Raw genomic sequence first — 27,371 nt, 5'->3', positions numbered from 1 at the left:
CAGAGGAGAGGAGTTGCTGGGGCAGTGATGGGTTTTACTATACTGACAGCGAAAGACAACACAGTGGGAGATGGAAGTGGAGTGAAAAGATAGAGACAGATGTACATGAGAGACACAGAGAGTGAGAGTTCAACAGATGGAAAGACAGACTGATAGTAAAATACAGCCGCAGATACAAAGAACAGAATTACAACAGAATCCCAACGCACGGTTCATACAAGTTGTACATGTCAAGTCTTAAAGAAAAAAATAAATAAAAATCCACCAATCCAGACATCACTTTAAGGACATGGAAGCGTTTAATCTCCATTTTTTTTTAATCTAAATGAGCTTATATACGCTTTTTAGATGCAGGTTATCACTCCCAGGACGACTAGCAACTGGAAGCTCATGGGAATCCAAATAAACAAGCAAAAACTACAAATGCTTCCTTTTTTGCTCTAAAAGACAACTTTGGATTATGCATTAAGTCAAACAAACCAAACACGGGAACTTCTCATGGCAAAAACCTACCATTTTGCGCTCAATTCTGAATTTTTAGATCAAATTAATGCTTCATAAACACACATGGATCAGCCAAAACTTTGAAACCAGCTGTATGGTATTGTATAGATTTCCCTTGAGCCACCAAAACAGCAGTGACCCACTGAGATGTGGACTCCACCAAACTCTGAATGTGTCCCATGGTACCAAGATGTTTGCAGCAGAACCTAAAAGTCCTCTAGGGCTCCATAGATGTTTACCAGCTTCATTCTACATTGTATACATTTGTCAGTGTAATTTGACTAGTAAGTAAATACTTATCTAAAGCCACTGCAATATTCCAAGCCACCCTTCCTACTCAGAATATCATTTACAGACCTAAAATCGTGTGCACACACTTCAGTTCCTTTCAGCATCATAAGAACCTCTTCAGCTTCTTTCAGCGATGTAACATCAACCACAGCATTAACGTCAAACACTTCAGCGGCACAGACAACCACCATCTAACACATTTACTCTGATTTCAATAATTCTGCTCCAATTGTTTTCCCCTTTTAGCGAGCTGTACAATCTACATATGTCGTCAAAGTAAACTTATTGTTGGCTGACTTTCAGACCCAGCTCTTGTGTAGCTCCTCAAAATGAAATATACATGTGGAGAGCATTCGTTTGACACCCAGAGACAGGCGCGGATTTCGACAAAGAGTAATTTTGCACAGCATCACTTTTGTAGCCGCCTCAGGCAGCAGCCACAGGGAGGAGCCTCATTAGTGGGATGATGTGTAAGTCCACATTTTGCTTCCTGTTAGGGGGGACCTGCTTTGTGCACCTCATCTGCTCCCCGACTGAACACTTTTATTTTCTACTTTGCATAATGTTTTCCTCCCCTTACCCTTCTAAGAAAGGATGCAAAATCATTTTGCTGCTTTTTTTTTTTTTTTTTTTTAAAAACCAATCCTGCTTATCAAAATTCAATTAGCAGCCACAAATGTTAAGTCTGTGCCAAGTTGAAACAGTGAAATGTTCTGTTTGGACCTAAGATTCAAATCTCAGAGAACACCGCCGTGTAGTCAGCTTGCCACCTTAATTAATTGATAGATATTTGATGCTGTTTATTGGGGGGTTAATTAGTCTTTCGCTGATTGCATTTAACAAAATGTGTTTCCTGCTGATTGCGGCTGATTACCTGTTAACGGTTCTAGCATGCAGATCTGACAGCAGATCTGAATTAGTCTTAGTTTTATGATTGTCGATTGATGTAGATAAAGTAAAGAAATTTATAATTTAACCAGACAGTGACATTAACTACAGCAACTATCTGTGAGTTAAAGTAATTAATTATTTTAAAAAAAGAAGAAAAGTGTAATAATACAGGAAAATAAGATAAGACACAGGAAGTGAAGGGACAAAAGAGGGGAAGAGGAGTGGAGAATAGAAGAAAGAGGAAAAAGAATAAAGGAAATACAAAGGAAAAAAGCAGAAGGTGGAAGAAAAAGTAGGGCTGAAAGAAGACAAGAAGAGGAGAAGATGAAGAAAAGATGAAGGGAACCTAGAGAGGGATATAGATGAGGATAAAAAGTAGGTATAGAGAGAAAGACAACGAAGAAGAGAGGGTAGGAAGTGATAAAGAATGGATTGAAGAAAGAAAAGAAAAGCTAAATGAAATAAGAGAGGATGGAAATGAATGAAAGATTGAAGGAGAAGTAAAGGGGAATAGAAGTAAGAGGAAGGAAAGAGAAGGAGAAAGGAGGAAAGAAAAACAGAAAGTGAAGGAAAAAAGAAGGGGGCTGAAAGAGAAGAAAAGGAAAAGGGACTAAAGTAAGTGAGGAAAATAGAAGAGAATAAGAAGGAAAGGAGAAAAAAACAAGGGGGAAGTCCAATCGAAAAGAAAAGGAGGACAATAAGTGATGAGGAATGGATAAAAGAGAGGAAAGAAAGTTAAACGAAATAAGAGAGGGCAGAAATGGATGAAGAGAAGAGATGAAATGCGGAAGCACGAGTAAATTAGAATAAAGGGAAGAGGGGGAAAAGGAAAGAAAACGAGAGCGAAAGAAAAAAGGGATGAAGAGGAGAAGACGAAAAGGGACAAGAATCGGGAAAGTTAAAGAAGGAAAAGAGAAAAAGACAAAGGAGGAAAAGTGCAGACGCAAAAGGGAAGAGAGGATATCAGGTGATGAAGAATGGACTAAAGAGAGGAAAAACAGGAAAACCGAAAGAAAAGAGGAAGTAAACACTGACCTACTAAGAAGGAAAGGCAAAAAGAGGAAAGAAGAAGAAGAAAATGAAATTGAGGAAAGTGAAAAAAGGGAGCTAGGAAGGAGAGAGAACCAGAAGCAGAGATGAGGAAAGAAGGTGGAAAATGAGGGAAAAACTTCTTAAGAAAGACCAGAAGAAACTGAAGAGGAAAGAGGAGTGAGGGGAAGGTGCTAAGGAGAAATGGAAACGGCAGTGAAGGATGGAGAAGAGAAAACAGAAACAAGGAAGAAGAAAAACAGAGTGAGAGAGGAGAGATGTGAAGGAAGGAGATGAGGGGAGGAGAGCAGAAAAGAATTAGCTGTCCTTCTCTGTGACTCTCATGTGATTCTCAATCTCAGCGTCCAATTTAAACACAAGCCTTTAGAGATGGAGGGTGAAAGTGTGAGAGAAGAGAATCGGAGAAGGAACGGGAATAGAAAAAGACAAGTGAGGCCTCAGACCAGGCTCAATAAAAAGGTCCTCAGTTCTTACCTGTCTCGCAGCGGCGTCCCGTAAATCCTGAAGGACAGACGCAGGTGTTCGGAGACACACAGGTTCCTCCACTCCGGCATCCCTCCTCACAAAAGGCTGGAAAAAAGAAAGAAAACGAAAATGTATAAGTTCTCTTCATGTCCTGGAAATCACACCAGAAAAAAGCCCCTCTGAATTCCTGCCATTTAAGCTGTTGCGAAGGCGTTATGGGGTGCAAAGTGGCTCCCCTGACGATTTTTAAAGGGAGTGTAAAAGTTCTGGGACGCTTTTTTTTCTCATTCACATGGGCTTATAAATGGTGTTTTTATGTCGCTGCGTGTCGATGCATTAGAAAGAGGAACATCAAAAAAAAACTGTAACCCGGCCTCCTCAGATTTAGTTTTGGTTTATTGAAAGATATGAAATTCTTCTTCCAAGTTGTGTATCAGGTGGAACACAGCGACTCTGCAGTAATAGAGATAAAATGTGTGAGAGGGACATTGAAAGCAGTCCTGCCTGTTTAAGAGTTGTGTAAATCTACATATTTATATATAGATTGCCAGGGGGTGGGGGGGCATGGCTCAGTGGGTAGAGTGGCCGTCTTGCAACCGGAGGGTCGCCGGATCAATCCTTGGCCCCGACAGCTCGTGTCAAGGTACCCTGAGCAAGACACTGAACCCCTAATTGCTGGAGGGTCGTGGTTAGCGCTTTGCATGGCAGCTTCCGCCATCAGTGTGTGAATGTGTGTAGAGACAGAAGGCATTTATTATCTTCCACATCACTGGAAGACAACTGTCTGCAAACCATGCTGGTGAATAAATGTGGGACAAAGCTGAAATCTGGCCCAATTTGGATGAGAACAACATATTTTCCGTTGGATTAGGTTTGTTTGTGGATATTAAAATGTGTGTCAAATCATCATATCGTTGTAATTTATGATATTGCTTTACTTTTTGACCAGCCAATCATGTATTAGATGAGACTTCTTGCCACCCTGAAAACCCAGAAACCGAAGAAAAAGCCTCAAATATGGCATAAAAGTGTCGCATTTTAACCCAAATTATGCTATTTTCCAAAATCTTTTCAAGTGAACTAGTGGGAATTGACACTGGCACCTTTTTGTCATTCACATTCTCTTTAATAAATGTTGTTTTTATGTTACTGTATGTTGATGCATTTGAAAGAGGCACATTACTGTTTAAATATCAATCTCAAAACTGTCAAATTGAAAGAATGTGATGTGAAATTCTTCCTCCAAGTGGTTATCACAAAAAAAACAAAAAAAAACAGCTGTAAAGCTATCAGTTATGGAGATACAGACACTGACATTTTGTTTTTGTTGTTTTTGGTGGACACTGACATTAGTGATGCTGTTTTAAAAGTTTAATTAATCCAATTGTAAAAGAAATTACCAAAGCTAATGACTATGTTCCGACAACATTCTCATCAGCTTGTTTCCAGAAGCAGCAGGTATCTGGTTTTAGCAAAAACTGAAGCTCTGGCAAAAAAAAAAGCAAAAAACAAACTGACTGTATTTGTCCTTCAAATGAAGGTTAGTGACTATTTGGTGAAGAAAGTCGACCATTTTAGTAGCAAAAGAACCTCAGGAGCTGGTGGAAACCAAGGTGGAAGTAAAGTTAGACACTAGAATTAGATAGACAGAAAAACAACTCCAAAGAAAGTATAATGTTGTGTTGGCTGGATGTGTGGGTTAAACACAGTTTGCAAATTTATTCACCACATAAACTAGAGATATAGGTGATAATATATCAGTGTTAAAGTTCTACTTTGCTGTCACTCTTATCTTAAAAGTCTGGTATTGCAGGTTTAAAGCACCAGCAAGTGATACAGACGTTATCAACTCATGAAAATGATTGTTATCAGTGCATAGCATTGACTGTTGGCTCAATAGAAGCATTATCATCAACCTTGATTCATGATAAACAGAACTAGCAGAGCTGTATGAATAGGTGCAACATCTGTGGTGGAGCCGCAAGCCTAGATGAGTTCAAAACGGAACTTTGTATTTGTATTGTATCAACAGGGTGTATTTTTAACTACAACTATGATCCTTTTCTAAACTTTAACTTAAACTTAACCAAACAGCCAGAATTAGACTACTGACCCGTGCCAACAACCAAATTCCTCCTTTATTTTCTATTTTCGAGTGCAAAATTGTGACTCCACTGTCTCCTAATGGGCTGATCATATCTGAACCAGGTTGAATTAGTTACATTAAAGGAGTAAAATGCAGTGAAGTCTAGTGGTAAGGTAGCACAAAGCAACACACTCAACACTTAACCCCGTTCGTACAAAAGCACAGAAGAACTTTTTGTGATAAATTAGAAAGAAAAAGTCTTTCTCTAGAGCTTGTCTTTGTATTTTTCCACTACAGGCTACTTGATGAACATGACTGTGCAACATGTAGCTTTAAAGAGCTCATTTTAGACGAATAAAAACCCAACAATTTGCAGTTACAGGTGATTATATGTGAATGAAAACACAATTTGGATTATTAAATTCCATTTCTGCTAATTGACTCCCCCTGAAATCTACACACTAAACCTTTCTCTCCAATATCTCTGCCTGTTGTGTGATAATCAATATTGTCGTGAGAGTAACAGGGAAGCAAAACAAAACTTTTCCGTGTGATTTCAATCAGCAAAGCACCTGAAATGTGTTAAATGTGCTGCTCGAAAAAGGAGACTTGCAGTTCCGTCTATTAAAAACAAGTTCAAAAGTTGTGAATTCAGCCACCTGATTCTTCCACAGCAAAACTCAACTAATCTTTTTTTTTTTTTTTTAAACACACACAGAAGGCTGTAAGTGATTTTACTTTGGATGCACCAGACTAGACTTCTTGCTAAGTGGAGTGGTTGTATAAATCACATCCATCCAGATAACTGCACCTTACAAACTCACTCACTCGTGCACACATTCATGTGGTGATTGCAGAAAGAGCTAACCTGCACAACTGGAGCAGATTTGAGGCTCAGTTTCAAGGAAGATCTGATCTACCGCCTAAGCTGCAGTTTTTCCGCACTTGAAATTCGTGAGATAAAATCCGAGCACGCGTTGATTTGCTGCCTCAGAGTTTTTCTGCACACAGCATTTGCTGGAAAATGCGACATGCATACAAAAAAACACTAACAAACTAATAAAATGACTTGGTTGAATATCACTTTAGAGCATTAAATAAGCCAGATGTGACTGCAGCTGTATCACAGATAACTGACAGTTGGTAAAAATGCCTCGGAGGGACACGCGAAACAATGTTGTCTTTACAAAACTGCACTAATGAACCTTTTTCAAATAAGCAAATGCTCAAAAGACTAAATATTGTGTGAAAGGTGTCACCTGTAAGCTCACAGAGAATTATTCATCAGAGTTTGTAGTGGCAGGTTTCCTTTGTGTAAAAAAAACAGTGAAGTTTCTCATTCAGAACAGCACACCTATGTACCAGTAACTAATATGGCAGCTCCCTCCTTTTAGGAATCTTCAGTTCTTTCTTTTTCCTCAAAGGTCACCATTGACAGGATAGTTTAAATTTGATCAGTGTGTCAAAGTGCAGAGAGGATTTACACCCCATTTGAGAGCAAAGTCTGGGATTGCTTTGATTCAGCTAAAATGAAGATCAAAAACTTACATTTTAAATGCCGCTGTGACTAAATTCAAAAAGGTAGAACACTTGCAAGTTACTTTTACCTTTTTCAGAAACATAGGGTATTCATTATTTACTCCAAAGAGGTCTACAAAACATGTTGGCCAAAAAACTAAGATCTATAAAATAAAGCTCAAATTTAGTCTATCAATAATTATCTATCATTAGTTTGTTCTACAAATAAACAGAATTTTCAGTGATGGTTGAATTATGTTTGTGATGCTTCAAATCAACACATTTTTGCTTTTTATTTTATTCTTTTATAGTTGTTTCTTTTCAGTCAATCAATCATATATGAGCTGCGATGGAACACATGATGTCTGCAATCCTGAAAATGGAAGAAGAAGCTTCAAATGTGATGCAAAAGGGTCATATTTTAACCACAAATGTGCTGTTTTCCCAAAGCTATTTAAGTAATTTAGACGACGAAACATAGCCAAGCCTCTAACATGAACAACAAGGCCAACAAATATATATTTACCTTAATCTAACCAAACAGTCAGTGAAAATTAAACATAAGTTAAAGAATGATGGATTCCGTTGCCTCCATCCTCCTCCCCTTCTTCCTATGTGACAATTTAAACCTGAAAGACTTTCCTTCAAAGTCTTACATCTGGAGGGATAAAATACATTCAGAATGCAGTTTAGTTGTTTTTACTGTTTTCATACAACTGAGCTGCATTCTCAATTATGTTTTCTGTTCCTCCTTCTAAGCCAATCAATCAAATATGAGTCAACATGCTTTTTTACCCCTAAAAATTGGGGAAAAGTTTCAAATATGTCAAAAAAGGGTCATATTTTAACACAAATCGTGACATTTTCTTAAACTTTATTTAGTAGTTTTAGTGCCAAGATTCTAACATGGAGAAAAGGGCCAACAAATGTGTGATATTTTCCTAAATCTAAGCAAACACCAGTGAAAATGAAACATAAGTCTCAGAATGATGGTCCTGTTGCCTCCATCCTCCTCTCCTATCTTCCTTTGTGACTAGTTTAACCTGAAAGACTTTCCTTCAACGTTAAAGTCTCACTTTTAGGGGATAAAATGTATAGGCACATACGGATTTGAAGAAACAAAATGTTTTTCTACAACTGAACTGTCTTCTCAGTTATGTTTTCTACTGGATTATGCTTTTGACGCTTCAAATCAACACCTTTGCTTTTTATTTTATTGCTTTATAGTTGATCCTTTTTAGCCAATCAATCATATATGAGTCATCATGCTTGTACTCCCCAAAAATTGGGGGAAAGTGTCAAACATATTCATCAAGTGTCATATTTTAACACAAATCATGGCATTTTCCTAAACATAATGTAGTAGTTTTGGTGCCAAGCTTCTAACATGGAGAAAAGGGCAAAAAAATGTGTGATATTTTCACAAATCTAAGCAAACAGCCAGTGTAAATGAAACAAAGTCTCAGAATGATGGTCCTGTTGCCTCCATCCTCCGACTATTTTAACCTGAAAGACTTTCCTTTAACATCAAAATCTAACGTTTGGGCATAAAATATGTTGAGAATGCAGTTTAGTTGTATAGGAACATAGGGATTAAAACAAAACAAAAAACAGACAAGCCATAATTATTCCTCAAACCATCTGATTTAGATGACATTTAGTTACATGATTCATTGTTGTTGATCACTCCCGAGGTGAAATTTCACTCGCAGCTCATTTAGTGGTTATTTGAAAGTATTATCATTGTGCAAGGGAGCATGTGTGCACAACCGTCTCTCCCCTGCCTTCTCTCTCTCTCTCTCTCTCTTTTTTGTATTTAGCTGGAAGCTGTGATTTGCTGTGTGAGGCTGTGATGCATCAACACACCCTGAGACAAACACAAGGAGAAAGAGGAGAGGCTGGCAGAGAAATGTACTCCACAAAACACAGGCGAGTGCAGCGAGAAAGGAAAAAAAAAAAGAGTGCTTAAAGTGAGGAGGATTAAAGCAAAAAAGAGGGCAGACTTAATTGAGCAAGTTCATTAAAGAGAAATTACTTGAGTATTTCTAAGCTTAATTAATGACATGATTTAAAAGATGAGCCTTAATGGGCTGAAAAATTCTATTTATAGCTGCATACGTTAGGGTGTGTGAGTGGAATATCTGTCTGTGTGTAATAAATGTGCAGCAGCTTGTCTCCATTTGGTTTATGAACCCAAAGAACGATCATTTGTCCGCATAAATTATCACCCCGGTGTTAGTAAAATAAAAAATAAAAAAACAGAGCCAAATATACAAACAAATGCAGTGCAATAAATAAAAGCAGTCTCCTGCCAGAAGCTATTAGAGCTATTAATCTGCCTGCTTCTACTATTTAAGAAGTTCTATCAGGCCCTCATTAGGAGCCTGATTGCCTCTGTACTAATAAACCTCACACTTAAAAATTAATTACACTTATATTGACTCAATCTATCTCCAGCTCTAATTATCATTTCACCACCATCAGCATAATGTCGCCTGCCTATCGAACTAATGGCTTCCAAAGATTAGGGGGCTTTGCCGGGGTTGGGCCTTCTGTATGGCTGAGGGCGATAGCTTTCTTGCACAAATACAAGCGCCAATTTCCAGCCGCCTGCGGTATTTTATTCCTGTCACGTGATCTCAGATGGCATAAATTTAGACCATTGGGACAGTAGAACTTTTCACTGGAACACAGGTTTATCATAGTTAACAGTAATAATGCTGCCGCTGCCAATTAGAAACAGTATCAATGAGCCATTGCCTGGAATCCGATCAAACTGCTGGACTGGAGTTTGGTTTAACAGTGTTGCATTAAAAAGAAACTTTTCAGGAGAGTTGATGAAATGTAACAAACTGCTTTAGAGATGTTAAAATGACACAGACCAAAACTGTTTTCTCTTCTTAGTGCATATCTGGAAAATCAGTGAAGTTTCGGTTGAAATGTATAACAAGACACAAGTAAAAGCATGGACTTTCACTATGATCTGGAAATAAATGCAGTTCAGTAAAGACAGCAACGCATTTGGAATCTGAGCAAGTTTCGCCTTGTGGAGTTCATCTGCTTTGCCCTGTTGCTGCTTTGTTTTCAGCGGTGTGACCAATCACGGTCAACCCTGCAGCAAAAAGTTGTGTTCAAGTTCAAATGTAGTTCAGTGCAGTTGAAAAATCACTTGTTACGGCTGCACAGTGTTTTCTTTCAGCATCAACATCACAATATGTGCATGCACAGTAGTCACACTGCAGAAGATGTGATGTGAATTAAGTCAAATGAACTCAAACGCATCACGAAACAACTTTTGTTGCTGCTTGATACACGAACGAAATGTGCATGGATGGTGAACAATCTAAAAGGGGAATCTGTTTCATGGAGTATTATTTACTCCAGGTTTAAAGATGAATTGATACACTAACTTATTACTCCACCAAGGAGGTGCAGTCTCAGTGGAGTTATGTGTGTTGGTTTGTCTGTTTGTCTGTCTCTTAGCAAGATTACTCAAAAACAGATTAAGGGATTTGGATGAAATTTTCAGGGAAGAGTTATTCAAGTTGTCTAGTGAAAGCTCCTGTATGTTTTCATATCACAGCATATATATGCAAATGCATTTTTTTCTAATTTTGTGCAGCATATTACTTTTAGTTTTCAAAGTTCTTCAGGGACAAACACGTAGGTTTTGTGCAGTATCATGTTTGCACTCTCTGCAATCTCCAATAGTAATAAAATTTGCACATGCAATCTTTTTTGCTAGACTATAGGTGAATATAGAACATGCGCTCTGTGTTTCTATGACAGCAGAACTGCTTCCTTTAAACTGCAGGGCTTTTTCCTACACAGACTATACATATAAAGTGTGGCAGAGATGGTTTCCATTCCGAATAAGATTGAGAGAGGAATAAAAATACGTTCAACAAACCCAGCGGGGAACATTGCATGCTGCGGTAGAGGGGTGGTATTTCACATCGAACACAAGACAAAGCAGAGCAGCAGAGTCGCTTTGTATTCTGCTGCTTTGTGTTTCCTTATCCTGTGGTTGTAGATAGTGATCCCCGCTTCCTCATTCCCTGACACCAAAACCTGATGTTTATGTTTGATGCTACAGAACTCTAGCCTCCACAAAGTCTGTAATCTCACTATTGACTCATACAAAGCGTCCCTCCAACACTTTACCTTTTCCTTCCCTCATTTCCTCTTTGCGTCTCTGTGCCTCGTATCAATTCTCGTTAATTTTTTATTTCTTTCCCCATCTCTGGGACTCCTCCCACTGTGTCCCTTCCACATTACATTACCGGGACCCCCGCCACAGGGACAAATAGCCTGCGCCGGAGCTGCGAGGAGGAGACTGCCCTCCTTCATTGTAGTCCCCTTGACCTCCAGCTAAACTATCTCACTGCTTAACTGAGCCTGTTGCTGACTCGTGACTTCTCGAGACATGCTTATACCCACAGATTTGCTATTTGAGTTTCCCATTACAGGCCTAGATTGCTTTCCAGTGGGTGGTGAGAATGAAATCATTCCACTCTGTGCCGTGGCTAACAGCCACATTCACGGTCGATGGGTGTCCAAGGATCCATCTCAGAATTAAGAGCAGGAATATGACAGTGAAAGGCAGCCAATACTCTACAGATTCAAGAAGGTCTAAAAGGGAAAGAAAAGGAGCTTTGTAATTGTATGGTAGAATAGAAATGAGCTAATAATTAGCATTCTATGGGGCTCATTAACGTGGCGCACTAAGACATTGATAGCCATTGATCTAATTTCTTACAAAAAAAATCAAATTTCAGGACTTTAAAGCTGATTTTACAGTAATTTTAAAGGTAGTCTGATCAATGATTAAACTACTGCATGCAATTTGAATCGTGACACTTCTAGCACGCCTGATTTTACAGGACATTTACTGTTTCGTTCAGTCTCACAAAATAAGGCAGTATTTTTAAAAATGATAGGTAGATATCTAGGATTACACTAATGCACTTTTATTTCTGCAAGTACAGTCGTGAGATACATCACAAGACTTCAGGTCTTTCATGTGGTCTCAGTATTTTTCGTTTAGCACATCTGATAAAGAGCAATGTCCACTGGAAGCCATTAATATCCAACTCTTTTTCAACATTTCTGGGTGCATTTTGTATGCAAGTCATCCAACTCTACCTCCTTCCTTCTGCCCCTTTTCCTAAAATATGTTGCCTGTGAACATAACCTGTTTAATCGCAGTGTGTCTACAGCGATTGATCAAGGCCCCATGAGCACTTTTGGGCTTTACTGTTAGAACATTTCAATGGACTGGGCAAAGTTATAACAACAGTCGGCAAACAAAGAGTCCCTCCTGCCAGAGGGACGTCTGCTTCAGAAGACAGTGGCATCAGCGACAGAGGTCACTCACTTTAAACTGTATGGACGAGCATTTCGACACTGTCAACCCAACTCAAACTCCTGCAGCAGCAACAAACTCAGATAAAGTTCCTGTGCACTACCCGCCAATCACCAAACAGCAGGCAGACAAAGTGAGGAAAGTCAAATATTTAGGAGGTGAAAAACAAGACCTTTTTTTGTTTTAGTTTTTGCTGGAGTTGGATGCCCAAAGGGGAGTGAATTTTGAAACTTATATGCATTGAAAACACAGCTCTGAATGCATGATGGACGTGTAAAGGCAGCTAAGAAAAGTCAACCAAGAGAATGTTAAATGGTGTTATGTTAGGTCTGCCTTTCTGTCTGTAACTTTCCCGGTCAAAAAAAATCAATTAATGCCGCTTTTAAATCTAATCATACCTTCCAACAGATGCTGATATCAAGGAGAGGCGAGAAGAATAAAACACATCAGAGAAGCCTTCTCAAAACACCATCCATTAGTTCTGACAGAGGAACGGACTCGTATCTAGATAATGGATGCTTCACATCTTCTTCTATACTCTGTCTCTTCTAGAAGAAATATTTTTCTCTTGCTGCAGTGGATAATATGTGCCCAGCTCCTACTGCTAATGAATGTGCAACAGCAGGCTTACATGCAGAAGTAGAAGTCCACTGTAAGTCTGCAAAGAAGAGCTGAACATGCCAAAAAAGCGCAGCGAAGAAAGAATTAATGCCAACCCACTTACTCATACAAATGCCCCACTTTGTTATGCATCACGGTGAAGGTAGTTCACCCTTGGCTGTACTCTCTGTTGGGCATTTACTGAACATCGCAGATAACGAGTGCACTTACAAGACAATAAGGACTTGGGCCAGGCGGTCGGCGCGGATTAAAGACGCATTAAGGAAGATTTTTAGTGCCATAATGTATCTGCGGCGGGTTGAAAGGGTGGTTGATCAATACTGCTGACACGACAATTAATTCCGCCAGTTGCTTCGGGAGATTTCTCACTCCAGGAAGAGGCTGCGCACATTTCAAATCTGCTCGAGGATGGAGGGCGAGAGCGCTGCAGGCCAGGGCACCGGTATTAAGGCCCATTTCGATTTTCGAGTAAAACTGACAAAAATTACAAAGCAATTCCGGGAATAAGTGGGGTGACTTACTGTTATCTCACCCTTCTACTAAAGGCCACTAGTAGATGCCCCTGAAACTTTCAGTGAAACGTATGCCAATTAAAACTGTAAGTGAGAGGCAATTATTCAAATCGCTTTAATAGATTGGAGATATGATACGTGGATAACAGGAAAATGTGATATTTTTGACTTACTGGCGGCTTAATCAACCTTATTTTTGCATTCAGTTCAGGTGTTAGTTCTCACCAATGGGGTCTTTAATTAAACCAAGCCAATCAGCGAACAAATAGCTGCAGCGACAGTTTGAAATGTTGCTGAAATAACCAGATGGCAGCAGAGGACTGAGCGAACACCGAGCTGCCGTTAGTTTATGTTAGACAGGGAGACTGAAAAACACAAGCAAACTGACAACCAGGTTTTTCTGCCGAGCCACATTTTCTAGATGTAAAACAGCTGTCAATGTTTAAATGGCCCCCTGGGATTCTCGGTTTCCCTTTAAAAGCATTCAAAGCGATCTCTATTTTTTTTTGCCTGCAAGTCATTACATTTTAGGCAGGAAAATACAGCTACATTTTCTTGTGTATACAGTTATCCGTTACCGCACAGCTCTGTTTAGTGCCACTTTAAAATGAGAGGATCTCCATCCTGAGAGTTGGACTGATCTCTTAAAAGCATGTTCCATAATCCTAATCCAAAGTCACACTTTTATGAATATCCAAAAGTAAGAGGCTTCCTGGAAACACTTGCATTGGCTTTATCTTGCCTGGCTTCATATGACTGATGATCCGTTTCGCATGTAAACAGATCAAGTAAGCAGAATGGGAACTTGCACCGAGTTTAAAAGATGGAGGTGAAAGATTATACTGCTACGGGAGGAACGTACAAGATGATCTGCATGCTGATGCACAATGAAGATCATTTCAGAATAGAGCAGGAATGGAAAGATTCATTTCTAGGTCTTTGAGGTTTGAAGACTTCTTTGCATCCCTTTGGTCTTTAGTTCCATCCTCAGAATCTCAACGGGAGTCAAGTCTGGCCTTCAAAATGTTCATACTGTTTTCTATTCACGATCATTTTGTTGATATGTTTCAGATCATCGTCTTGTCAAATGATGCCCAAGACCAAGCTTTTCTGCATGTTTTCCTCCAGAATCCCAGTGCAATTCTCTTTTTTTCATGATGCCGTTTATTTTGATTGGGTTTTCTGGCAGATTGGCTGAAGAACACCTCCAAAATGTCACATTATCACCACCATGCTTGACCGTGGAGATGGTATTCTTGGGGTTGAATGCTTCTCCTTTCTCTTGCTAAATAAAACCATGTTCCTGTGGCCAAACAACTTCATTCTCATCCCATCCGACCACTGAATAGATGACCAAAAGCTTTCTTCCTTGTCCAGGTGAGCTTTTGCAAAGTTGTGGTGAGCTTTGTGTGTCTGTCCTTGAGAAGTGGAGTCCTCATTGGTTGGTGTTCGTAAAGACCAACACTGTTCAGTGTCTGATTTAGATGTTGCGACCAGAACTGCTCAGATTCATCAAACAGTCTCATTGGATACGAAACATCAGACAGTCTAGGTGGTAATTCTTGGATTCTTCTTGGTCTCTACCATTCGTTGCAATGCAGGGTTCTCTTTTAGCTTTCCTAAGAGATTTTTCAAGGTTGTACATTCTGGTTTTGCTTTGCACTGTGGCCACTATCACTTAAAACATCTAAATACGACTTTATAGCCTTTTCTGGTCTTGTGAGCAGCCTTGATGTCCCACTTTCACTGAGTGATGGACCCGAATAGCAACTACTGCATCATCTGTCCTCAGTGTAGAGAGTAGAATGCTCTGGAACATGGAAGACATGGGATCTTCTTAAACATGTGCAACCATTCTAAGTGGTATGAATAATCTTGGACAAAAACACAATGTAGAAGAAGCTAAAATTCATCATTGGTATCTCTCACAGTGTCTTACTGTGTTTCGCCATGTATTGATGTTATTTTCACTCAGGAGAAACCTATGAGTTCAATTTAATCTACTACAAATCAAGATTTGGCATGAGTATGAACAATTTTGGGCTTATTTGTAGTTCTGATTTATATAATTTGCTTATTAGTTAAATTGTCGCACTATGTCCGTGTGTCTTTTATTGTTCGTTTCCTCCAAGTAGCACAAAAACTCAATGAAACAGGTTTAAAGTTGGAAGTCGCATTGCTCATATAATTGTGTTTAGACAGATAAACTTAATACATACTGGTATTTATTCATAACTTGTGTCAGATTGTTGACAACAAAATCCACACTTACAAAGAGTACATTTCTGCCAGGACGTGAGTGTTAAGTGTGGGCATGTATCTGCTTATAGACGCATTTATGTGTTTGAAAACGGAGAATAAATGAAACTGAAGTATCACTAGAATTCGAAGACTTCAAAGAACTCAAGGTAAAGCTTTTCCTGTACGTCTGCTTTAATATATCTTCATGTGAAAACATTCAACTGCTGAATAACAACTCGATAAAAAAATAGATTAAAAAAATAGAAATATATTCATCTCGCCGCCTCTTTTCTTTCTCTCACTTGAATCGGTGTGTGGCGAACATTAACTAGCTGTTCACGCCATGTCTGGATGATTTTATCTATTTTCATCTGTGGAAAGAGTCGCGGGGGCATGAACCTATCAGAGCAGCGGGGAGGTGGGGAGGAACGGGGACGCCCTTGGCAGCTGGATGTGAGGAGCTTTCATAACGGAGGGCGGCGCAGGATGAGCGGCTCCCTCCATCTGAATCCATTACTGACACACACAGGTAGGCGAGCTGACGCCACCGTTTTCTCCAGACCTCTGCTGCTGCTCTGCTCGCTGATAAGATGAAGCTGACTGCTGAGAGGCAAGATGTAGCATCAGAATTACCCACGAACCAACCTGGAGGAGGCATCGGCGCCACATCGAGTCAAATTTGATTTTATGAGGAAGCTTGTGTTTATAAGATCTCACTTGTTTACAGTGCGGTGTCTTTTTCTCCTTTGGTTTTCCCATTACATTCAAATTTTCCACTTTTGCCTACAAGGGGAAAAAAAAAAATCACTATTTTTCCAGTCATGTTGTTTTACAGCAGAGGTATAAATCAAATAAGTCAGCTCGCCAAAAAAACACACAAACAGGAGTGCAATCTGATTCAGCATGAAATATGAGATGTCTGCCTCCATCCGAATACAATGGAGATGAACAGAATTTAGTTTGTTTTGCTTGCTGTGCTGAAAGATTGAAGAACATCAACAATGGATTCAAGAATCAATGACTGCAGAAGATATATTGTTAGTTTTTAACGCTGCGGGGTGAATGTCTGAGAACCTGAGAACCATATTTTGTTTGTAATTGGGGTGAACTGACCCTTCAAGACTCATTGTTTTATCTTTTAATGTGTTTACTCCCAAATATAGACAGGTATGTAAGTAAAAACGGAGCCAAATTTCAGTTACTGACCAAATGTCAGCTGTATATTGTCAGTTTTGCAGAAGTACTTCCACCTTTAGCTTACTGCACTCACTAATAAACCAAATGCAGTTTTTCAGTGTTTTCATTATGTTTCACCATCAGCGTCTTCACTCCGTCAGTGGTTAGAAAAATGTGCATCAACTGTACATTTTCCAGGACACATACAACACACAAACTGATTTAAAATGTGTCTCCACGCTGAGCGATTCTCCACAAAGCGTACTGAACATAACAGCGAAGCAAAAAGTGTTAAAAATGACACTGTGTAGTATAGCTGTCAATCTGACAGACAGCGTGGAATAGACGGAGGATGGATGAGCGCTGGGAAATAGACAGATGATAAGAGAGGAAGGAGGAAAAGGAAGATGAGTGGAGTGACAGCTGAGGAATCTGCATTAAAACAGGCGGCGGATGAGATCCTGATTTGGTTATGCATATTTGTGTGTGTTTGTCTCTAATGCCGGCAAAAGACCCATCAGGTGAAGCAGCAGCAGCTACTGAAGGCAGCTGAAGGAAAAAGAAATCATCATATCATGCTCTCTTGAGGTGACTGTTGCTTCACTTCCTTCAGTCTGTCAACACATGACAGGCTCAACTTACTAACCTACATTTCTATCTCTCGGTTTAACCTTTCTAACCGTGTTGTATTTGCTCGAGATCCAAATATTTCTCCTACTGTTGAAGAAACCTTTGCAAAATAATACACGAGAGAAACTGGCATTTTCTCATGACTTGTGAAGTTACTGGAAAATGCATAACATACTGTTGAACTTGAAAACATTCAAACAATGTTTTTTTTTAAAGAAAATTATATATTAAAGCTCGTGTCCGGAGTTTGAATCGCAGCGTCTTCCAAAACACTGTTGGTCCCTCCCTCTGATTTCGCCCCTTTATTTGTGCACGCGCGCAGTACATGAGAGAAGTGCCCGGAGTGCTGCAGCATCTTGCCTGTTTTGCTGTTTTCCACTCCTCTACATTTAGTACATTTAGTAAATAATAAAGGAATTCCGTTAAAATTCTGTATTGAGTCTAACTTGTCCTAATACCAAAATAACATGAATCTGCTAGGACGAACGAGTAAAGTTTCATTATGTGATTACACTCGTGTATCCCTCTCGATGACATTGTTTATCAAACTTAGTGCATTTACGCGTGTATATGTGTTACATTGTTTATTTATTTCTCTCTAGAGTTCAGAATTGCATGACTCCTCTGACGAAGAGTATGTCCCAGACGCCCCAACATCTTCCTCCAGAGGTCGGGCCGTTGATTGACAGCATGACAAAGCTGAAGCTCGAACTTGATCGGTCGGCAGCGACCGGCGTTTTTTGGAATAACATGGGGGTCTATGAGAGGAAGGCGGAGCTCAGGAATAAATTTTCATATCACGTCATACTAACATTATATTATAGTATCGAACTAGACTAACACATTTAAGCTTTGTTAAACAATGATACATAAATTGAAAACAAACGGAAACTCCGGACACGAGCTTTAAACTGGATGCTTCTCATATTTAGCCACTTAAAGTCATTGACTGGGTCGAGCTAAAGGACAAAATATGATACTAGTTTTCGAATATTCTCCTTCAAAAACATCAATCTCAACAAAGGAGTATCACTTTAACATTTGCTCAAAACATCTTCACATTTTTTAGTGGAAATAAAGTCAGCTACAAATGTGACATTTTTTTTCCAAAAGGTAGACTTTTCCAGGACAATTTATCCAGATGTGTGTGTAAAATTATACCAAGAACAACAAAATAAAACAAATATATATATAATACAGCAGTGCTATACACACGTGGACAAAATTGTTGGTACCCCTCAGTTAAAGAAGGAAAAACCCACAATTCTCCCTGAAATCACTTGAAACTCACAAAAGTAACAATAAATAAAAATTTATTGAAAATTAAATCATCAAAATCAGCCATCACTTTTGAATTGTTGATTAACATAATTATTTTAAAAAACAAACTAATGAAATAGGGCTGGACAAAAATGATGGTACCCATAACTTAATATTTTGTTGCACAACCTTTTGAGGCAATCACTGCAATTAAACGATTTCTGTATTTGTCAATGAGCGTTCTGCAGCTGTCAACAGGTATTTTGGCCCACTCCTCATGAGCAAACAGCTCCAGTTGTCTCAGGTTTGATGGGTGTCTTCTCCAAATGGCATGTTTCAGCTCCTTCCACATATGTTCAATGGGATTCAGATCTGGGCTCATAGAAGGCCACTTTGGAATAGTCCAACGCTTTTCTCTCAGCCATTCTTGGGTGTTTTTGGCTGTGTGTTTTGGATCGTTGTCCTGTTGGAAGACCCATGACCTGCGACTGAGACCAAGCTTTCTGACACTAGGCAGCACATTTCTCTCCAGAATGCCTTGATAGTCTTCAGATTTCATCGTACCTTGCACACTTTCAAGACACCCTGTGCCAGATGCAGCAAAGCAGCCCCAAAACATTACTGAGCCTCCTCCATGTTTCACCGTAGGGACAGTGTTCTTTTCTTCGTATGCTTGGTTTTTGAGTCTATGAACATAGAGTTGATGTGCCTTACCAAAAAGCTCCAGTTTGGTCTCATCTGTTCAAAGGACATTCTCCCAGAAGCTTTGTGGCTTGTCAACATGCATTTTTGCAAATTCCAGTCTGGCTTTTTTATGAGTTTTTTTCAGCAGTGGTGTCTTCCTTGGTCGTCTCCCATGAAGTCCACTTTGGCTCAAACAACGATGAATGGTGCGATCTGACACTGATGTACCTTGGCCTTGGAGTTCACCTTTAATTTCTTTGGAGGTTGCTCTGGGCTCTTTGGATACAATTTCAACGATCCGTCTCTTCAATTTGTCATCAATTTTCCTCTTGCGGCCACGTCCAGGGAGGTTGGCTACTGTCCCGTGGGTCTTGAACTTCTGAATAATATGAGCCACTGTTGTCACAGGAACTTCAAGCTGTTTAGAGATGGTCTTATAGCCTTTACCTTTAAGATGTTTGTCTATAATTTTTTTCGGATGTCCTGGGACAATTCTCTCCTTCGCTTTCTGTTGTCCATGTTCAGTGTGGTACACACCTTTTCACCAAACAGCAGGGTGACTACTTGTCTCCCTTTAAATAGGCAGACTGACTGATTATGAGTTTGGAAACACCTGTGATGTCAATTAAATGACACACCTGAGTTAATCATGTCACTCTGGTCAAATAGTTTTCAATTTTTTATAGAGGTACCATCATTTTTGTCCAGGCCTGTTTCATTAGTTTGTTTTTTTAAATAATTATGTTAATCAACAATTCAAAAGTAATGGCTGTTTTTGATTATTTAATTTTCAATAAATTTTTATTTATTGTTACTTTTGTGAGTTTCAAGTGATTTCAGTGAGAATTGTGGGTTTTTCCTTCTTTAACTGAGGGGTACCAACAATTAAGTCCACGTGTGTATATCATGCAACTTGAACTACAGTTCAGTGTTTGCACATAATCCTTTTCATATGGGCCAGTAAGCAGCTCTTCCACCTTTTCTCTGGCCAGAAGGCATGTCCATTCTGATCACTGGAATTCTGAAAGTATCCTCAAAAGCGTAGGCATCATGTGAAAAACACAGGTGAAAGCTCTGGTGTATCCGTCACCCTGGAAACATACAAAATTGAGCACAACTAACTATTTTAGTCTGTGTTTGACATAGAGTGGGAAGCAGTAACTGACAACAAAAGCCAAAATGAAACCTAAGCCAAAAAAGAATATTATAGCAGCAGTACAAGATGGTACTTGAACAAAAGTCAACTGACTTACACCTTCACCGAACCCTACAACATCCTTTCAAAGAGCAAAATTGCCATTTAATGAGGTAGTAACTTTCAACTAAGGTTATTCAAAGGTGGAGGAGGTCCTTAATGTACAGGAATGATCTATGATGATAAAACTTAGTGAACAAGAAAAGCATTCAAAGAGCACAGCTGCTCAGTTGTTATACCATTTCTGACAGATAAGTCCTGATTAGTCCACAGCGGTAGATCTGTCACAGGATCGCAATCATGTGATCATCAGCAGGCTGCTGACGTAGCGTTCACTTGTTGTCATAGTTATGGTGACGCTGTGCCGCAAGCTCGCAATGATACAGAAATCTTTAATAAAGCCATGGATCCAGACTATAAGTCACATCACTGCCAAAATATAATCAGGTGGTCCTTGTGTCATTTCCGACCTTCCCTGAGAATTTCATCCAAATCTGTTTACCTATTTTTGAGTAATGTTGCTAACAGACAGACAGACAGACAGACAGACGCCGACTGTCACCTAACTCTGCCGCATTCCTTGGTGGAGTAATGATACGATTACATATGGCTGCCAGTTCATGTAGCACCACCAACAGGTTAAAGTTTGCTAACCAACAGTTACGCTAAGCTAAGCTTAAAAACAAAACAAAACAAAAAACAAAACTGTTAATTGTGTACAGATTCTTCCATATGTGCAAACCCAGATTTGGCATAGATTCCTCTGGATGTGAAAAACAAAAATATTGCACAAATCAATATAGAACAGTGTTCCTGCACAGATTTTTCAATAACTACAAATACGGATATTGGAAATTCTGAACTGCAAAGATCTCACATACATGGCTCAGACTCATCCATACGTATAAAACATTTATTTTGTACAGATCCTTGCAAAGGTACAAGAAACTGGTATGAGATGAGTTTCTGAATGCACAAAATATTCATAATGCATAGGTTTGAAGTTTGTCATGTGGCAATAGAATGAAATATGTCAGTTCAAGATCAGTTACAGCACAATTTCTTCTGGTTAATTGTGTATAAGTTAAAGCAATGTATTGTAAATACTTATGATAACAATGATTTGAAAAGTATTCACTAACCAACTGTCAAATAAATGTAGAAAAGGAAAAAGGGGGGTATTATTTTGAAATACAGTAAGGATATAAAGCAGAAACTACTCAAACAAAGTGGCTCAGAATAGTCCTTAAACACAGTAATGGAGTAAAGCTACTTTCCCACTTTTACTTATCTTGTTAAGTCTTTACTTTATCTTTAGGATTCAGTCTGTAGAAAGCACTCCGTAAGCAGAATTTGAACTCAAGACTATTATTGTTTGGAGCATCCCACTGTATGCAATTTAGTTATTTATCACATTCAATATCGCATTTAGAAGAAAAAATATGGATTGCTCTTTTCTTCTTTGGATCCATTATTGTGTCTGGTTCTTCCTGAGATGAGCTGTGTGTGTGTCTGGCCTACCAAATTTCCTGCCTGGCAGAAAGATTGCACTAATTAGCTGAAGAAACCTGGATGTGAGATTATAATAAACACAGATACACAAAAGCAGCCACGCAAACACCTGCCGTCCCACACACTCGGATCCATACAGCAGATCTTATCATTTGCACCGAGGAGGCGTCGTCTGTCTTTTCTCTCTTTGCTCAAGTGTTGTTTATTTTTGAGAGCAGAAATAATGATATCCCAGATCAATAACTATTAGTAGAAAAAATTACCGTGTGATCCGTGTTCATTAGCGGAAGGCTGTAATCATTGATTGTTCGGTAAATTTAACTCACTGCTATTTATTGTTCGGATGCAGTATTTATTTGGCCATGGCTCACAAACTCTTTTTGTTTTCAGAATGCACCAGCACACCATTAAGAGTATGCAGAATTAACTTTTCACTGCTGCTGTTTGTAAAAGGTCCACAAATGCACAAACAAATTATCACTGGATTACTCCGATACCACAGAAGACTCAAAGTTCCTCAGTGAAAAGACATAAGCAGTGTCTTTCTTTTTAATTCAAAGCAGGTTTTTATGACTTTTATTTGGCACAAAGGTGCATGATTGTTGAATATAATTGCAGCTTAAGGCACAAGTCTCCAGTATTTAAGCTCCATTACAGTTTCAGGACTAATAAGTTATTACAAATGGATTATCTTCATCAGTAAAACTCCCAGCAATGGCTAAATAAGTAAACAGTATCGGCCCACACAGTTTAAGTTTCATTGCATTTTCCCAGTCAAGCATTTCCTCTTCTCGTCTGCTTTTTTCTGTGTGTGTGTGTGTGTGTGTGTGTGTGTGTGTGTGTGTGTGTGTGTGTGTGTGTGTGTGTGTGTGTGTGTGTGTGTGTGTGTGTGTGTGTGTGTGTGTGTGTTTGCAGCCTGCAGCCTGCCATAAATCAGTCAAGGCCCGCAGATCTGAACTAAAGTGTTTTGGAGCCTGGAGCCTCTGAGCTTTGTGCTTTTCAGTCCCAGACGAAACCCTGTCTGTGTTTGAAAACAGGCTTTTTCTTCTTCTTTTTTTAAACACTGCTGCTACGTAGCAGGTAAAATTATTTATACTATTAATGCAGGTTACAAATTCAACCCACAATAATTCAGCAAACCATCGAGGGCAACACTTTTTTGATTCTGAGCCAGATTTGCTTTATTTGAATTTTCAGCTGACTGGAGACGGGAGAAGGCATCTGGAGAAATTAAGCTAGCATGAGATGATAAATACGACGTTATCAACAGATAATCTGATGCATTATTTATCAACTACACTCATATCCTGTGTTGTACACTTGCTCTCATAATGGGAGATAAAAATACAACAAGTGAAAGCATCACTTTAGTTTACAAGACTTTTGGAATCAACAGGGACAACTTGTTTTTCCAGTTTGTGTGTTTAACTGTGAGCAGTAGCATACTTAAACTAAATTTTTCTACATTTTGCAGTGTCATTTAACAATATGCTGTCTGTTATTTTTAAAAAATCGTGTTTCATGTGCAAGCAGTGGCGTAGTGGTTAGCACTTTTGCCTTGCAGCAACAAGATCCCCGGTTCAAATCCCGGCTTCCTCCCACAGTCCAAAAATATGCTGAGGTTAATTGATGACTCTAAATTGCCCGTAGGTATGAATGTGAGTGTGACTGTTTGTCTGTATATGTAGCCCTGCCACAGACTGGTGACCTGTCCAGGGTGTCCCCTGCCTTTGCCCGAGTCAGCTGGGATAGGCTCCAACGACCCTAGTGAGGATAAAGCGGGGTATAGAGAATGGATGTTTCATGTGTCTGTTTTTCTTTCAGTTTTTAGTGGCAGGATACAGTAATGTAATAAAGTGCTGGTAAGTTTGTCATTTTCTCTGCACACTGATGTGACAAAATGGTACTTTTAATATTCGAAAGTTGAAAAGACTCAAGGGTGAAAACACAATAGATGTAATGTTACAAACATGACACTGAGTGATAGCTACAGCATGCTTATTTTGGATTTACTTGGATTGCTCAGCTCACAGTAAAACATCCTTTAGTTATGCTGCTATAGGCCTAGGCTGCTTCCCATGATGCACTGAGCACCTCTCTTCACATATGCCACCATTGCATGTCACTAATGTTCAATTTTTTTTCTCTTATTTAGTTTGTGTTTTGTCCTAGCTGCTTGTTCATCTGTCCCCAGTGTCTATTGTTTTCTTACGGGTTGCTTGTTTTATTTACTCACTACTATCCTTTACTCTCACCCCAACCAGTCAAGGCAGATGCCCACCCTCCCTGAAACGGTTCTGCCAGAGGTTTCTTACTGTTAAAAGCTTTTTTTTCCTTTCCATTGTTGACAAAATGATTGCACAACGGGAATCATTTGGATTTGTTGGGTTTGTAAGGTCTTTACCCAACTATGTAAAGTGCCCTGAGATGACGTAGGCTCTGAATTTAATCTGACAAGATGGGCATTAATGGGAACCCATCTTTAGATAGCCACATATATAGCATATATGTCTCCTTGTTTCAGTTACTCATATATTTAGTATTGCTATCAGTACTTTAGATAAGTTTAATTGTTACTGTTGCAGTGTAGACTAGAGTTAACAAGAGTTTCTGTTCGTGTTTGGCATTTTTATGGGTTTTCCATCCTCTCTGTAGCAGCCCGCATCCCTGACAAACATCTGTGTTAATGTATTCTTTTCCCAGATTTAATTCTGCAGAGTATCACTAGCACAAGACTGATTGAAGACAAAAAACACCAAAGAGTTGATAGAATGAGGACACCATGCTAGATTTTTGCTTGGTGCATTAAATTACATTACAAGAGTGGATCTGATAGAGCTGAATGCAAAGGATGATTTTTTTTTTCCTCTTTGCTGCACAGCAGCTACATCTAACAGTGGGGCGCAGACTAAAAATAATTGCCTCAAATGATAATTGCTACAAAGCTTCAAAAACAAGTAGTGTTTTTTTCTTCTCCTCTCGATCCATTTTTTTCCACATTTGCAATTAATCATAGCTTCAGATACTGTGGTTTTCACCCAATTTAATGTTGTAAAACACTGTGCCCTCTAGCACAAAACTACACAGCAGCAAAACCGCTAAATGTGTTGTTCCTACCAAAAAGGGATGAAGGGGAGCAATAATTATGTAAACAGAAAATTAAATGCTTCCGACTTGTAGAGGAAATGAGGGCTGAATCCCCCCCCCTCCTCCTCTTTTCCTTTCCCTACAGCAAAAACCCCCTCCCTCTATCTCTCTGAATACATTAGCCTGGGTTTCACTGCTTGCTGTTAGCTGGTTGCAACATGGTTTCTCTGTGATTAGCTCCGATAGCGAAATGAGAAAAGCATGAGTCAATGCCTTTGTCCTCTGCGCCGCTGTTTAGACTCACTACTCAAATCCTCTCTATTTAAAGCCCCTTTGTCTATACAAACCAGTCCTAGGGAATGAAACGGACCATTAACAAGATTAGCTCACTCATTCTGCAGCCGACAAAGGCTCTGCAATAGGCCGCTGATCATTAGGCTGGCAGCAGGAACAATGCTGATCTATAATCTTATGCCATGCTCCGATTGAACTATTGTGGCCCATTTATTGTCCTCTGAGGGAGATGACATAATGGTCACCTTTTTTCTCCCCGAAGGGAACTGCAATACAAAGGGAGGGGGTGGAGAAAGGGTAAGTAAAGGTAGAGGGAGTCTTAACCCTTCGCTTCTTCTTATTTCCACTCAGTCCAGGCAATCAATTGCAGTGAAATGGGCTCGCGAGATAGAGGTGCCCCTGTAATAAGCCCAGTTACAGCAGGAAGGAATAGGGGTGGCTGTAAACCAGCAAGAAAGGTATGGAGTTAAATTTAAACCCACATATGTCAACAGCAAGTGGTTTTTTTTAGCTTGCTCGAATCGAAAACTTTTGAAAATCTCTGCAAGCAGCGGTGATCACAATCATTCCAAATTCAACAGTTTCAACTTAAATTGTGCTTTTAAAACTGCAGTGAGGCTGAAGCAGAACGAGCTACAATAACCACCGTAGCAAGTGCTTCTCCGTCTATTGTCTGTCTGCACAGTATCAGCAGCAGGTAAATCTATTGTGTCGTTAACAGTCACCGAAGGGGCATAGCATTGCTGTAGCAACAATATTAGCCGTAATTACTCTCCCGTAATAGAAACGAAATGTGAGGTATAATCACCACTCAGTCAGCGAGAGAGCAGAAGTAGGTCGGCTGTGGTAGACTGACTGATTGTGGCGAATGTGTCTGGCCTCGCTGAGCCTCCCCAGAGATCACCGAGGCAAAGATCCAGCCGTGGAGGGGTTGGAATCGCCCCGCTGAGAGTCACGCCTAAGCCACATCGCACATCCGTTACAGGAGCCTATCAGTGGAAATCTAATAGGTTCATCCTGGTAGTAATCCGCTGGTCTCCACCAAATCAAATCCTCACGGGTGACTATTGGGGCATTACCATGTGCAGTATGTGTATACAAGGAAGCGAAGGTAAAGAAGATAAGAGCATTGAATCAATATCATGACCTTAGCTGGAGTCATTTGCAGCAAATGTGTGTAAAGTCACACTGGGGATACAAACAATATACAAAACAATAAGAAGCATTAAAAATGGGCACCTGTCCTGTGTTTGTTTTATGTTTCACTTGGGTGTGCACAGCCCTCAATGGCATAATGCAGGAAACAGCTTGAAATAAACATGATAGGTTAATTTGCCATGAGGGCAGGTGATGGTCACAGTCACAAAGAAGAAAAAAATTCCACATGAAGCTTAAGCAATGACACCATGGGTGGTTAGTGTCATTTTTGAGCGGACTTGCAGACAAAAAAATTAAAAAAAAGAAAAAAGAAAGAAAAAAAGAAAAAAAATAAAAAAACAGAAGAGAAAGAAGAAAAAAAAATGGGCGCCTGACAACCAACACACATGACACAACAAAAAAGACAAAACAGTATAAAATCAGTATGTATGCTCAAGTGATGCAATGTCTCGTACAAAATGGGTTTTCACCACGTTGTCCAGCAGAATACAGCTGGAGCAGGTGTGTCTCAGCTAGATGACGGCAAATAATTAATGATTATAAAGTGGGGCTGGAGTGCACAGGCGTTTGTACTGGCTTTTATGTTTTTCTTTTTGTACCTGTATCTCTGTAATTTAAAAAAAAAAGTTCTTTTTTACTTTGTTTCTGACATGATATTGGAGGTGCAGAACTTGTACACTGACTAGAGCAAGTCCCACCTTTGGATATATCATTGAATAGATTTGAAATCCATATTTAAACACTTATCCAGTGATAATGGTGTACATTACGTAGGCTGAATCTATCTGTTTTATTCATATTGTTGTAGATTTTATAGTTAATGAAGATGAC

General features: G+C 39.4%; 1 protein-coding gene across 3 annotated transcripts in view; it reads right to left on the bottom strand.

Moving 5' to 3' along the window:
* Positions 1–27,371, bottom strand: part of LOC110955612 (protein kinase C-binding protein NELL1) — a 393,573-nt gene that overhangs the window by 75,019 nt on the left and 291,183 nt on the right. For all 3 annotated transcript variants that reach the window (XM_022200669.2, XM_051945028.1, XM_022200668.2), the window contains one exon: positions 3,211–3,306. In XM_022200669.2, coding sequence (XP_022056361.1) covers positions 3,211–3,306 — 96 coding nt within the window. The remainder of the gene's footprint in view (positions 1–3,210; positions 3,307–27,371) is intronic.

The sequence above is a fragment of the Acanthochromis polyacanthus genome, chromosome 2 (genome assembly GCF_021347895.1).
Source record: "Acanthochromis polyacanthus isolate Apoly-LR-REF ecotype Palm Island chromosome 2, KAUST_Apoly_ChrSc, whole genome shotgun sequence".
Classification (NCBI taxonomy): Eukaryota; Metazoa; Chordata; class Actinopteri; family Pomacentridae; genus Acanthochromis; species Acanthochromis polyacanthus.
This window is presented reverse-complemented; position numbering and strand designations above follow the sequence as displayed.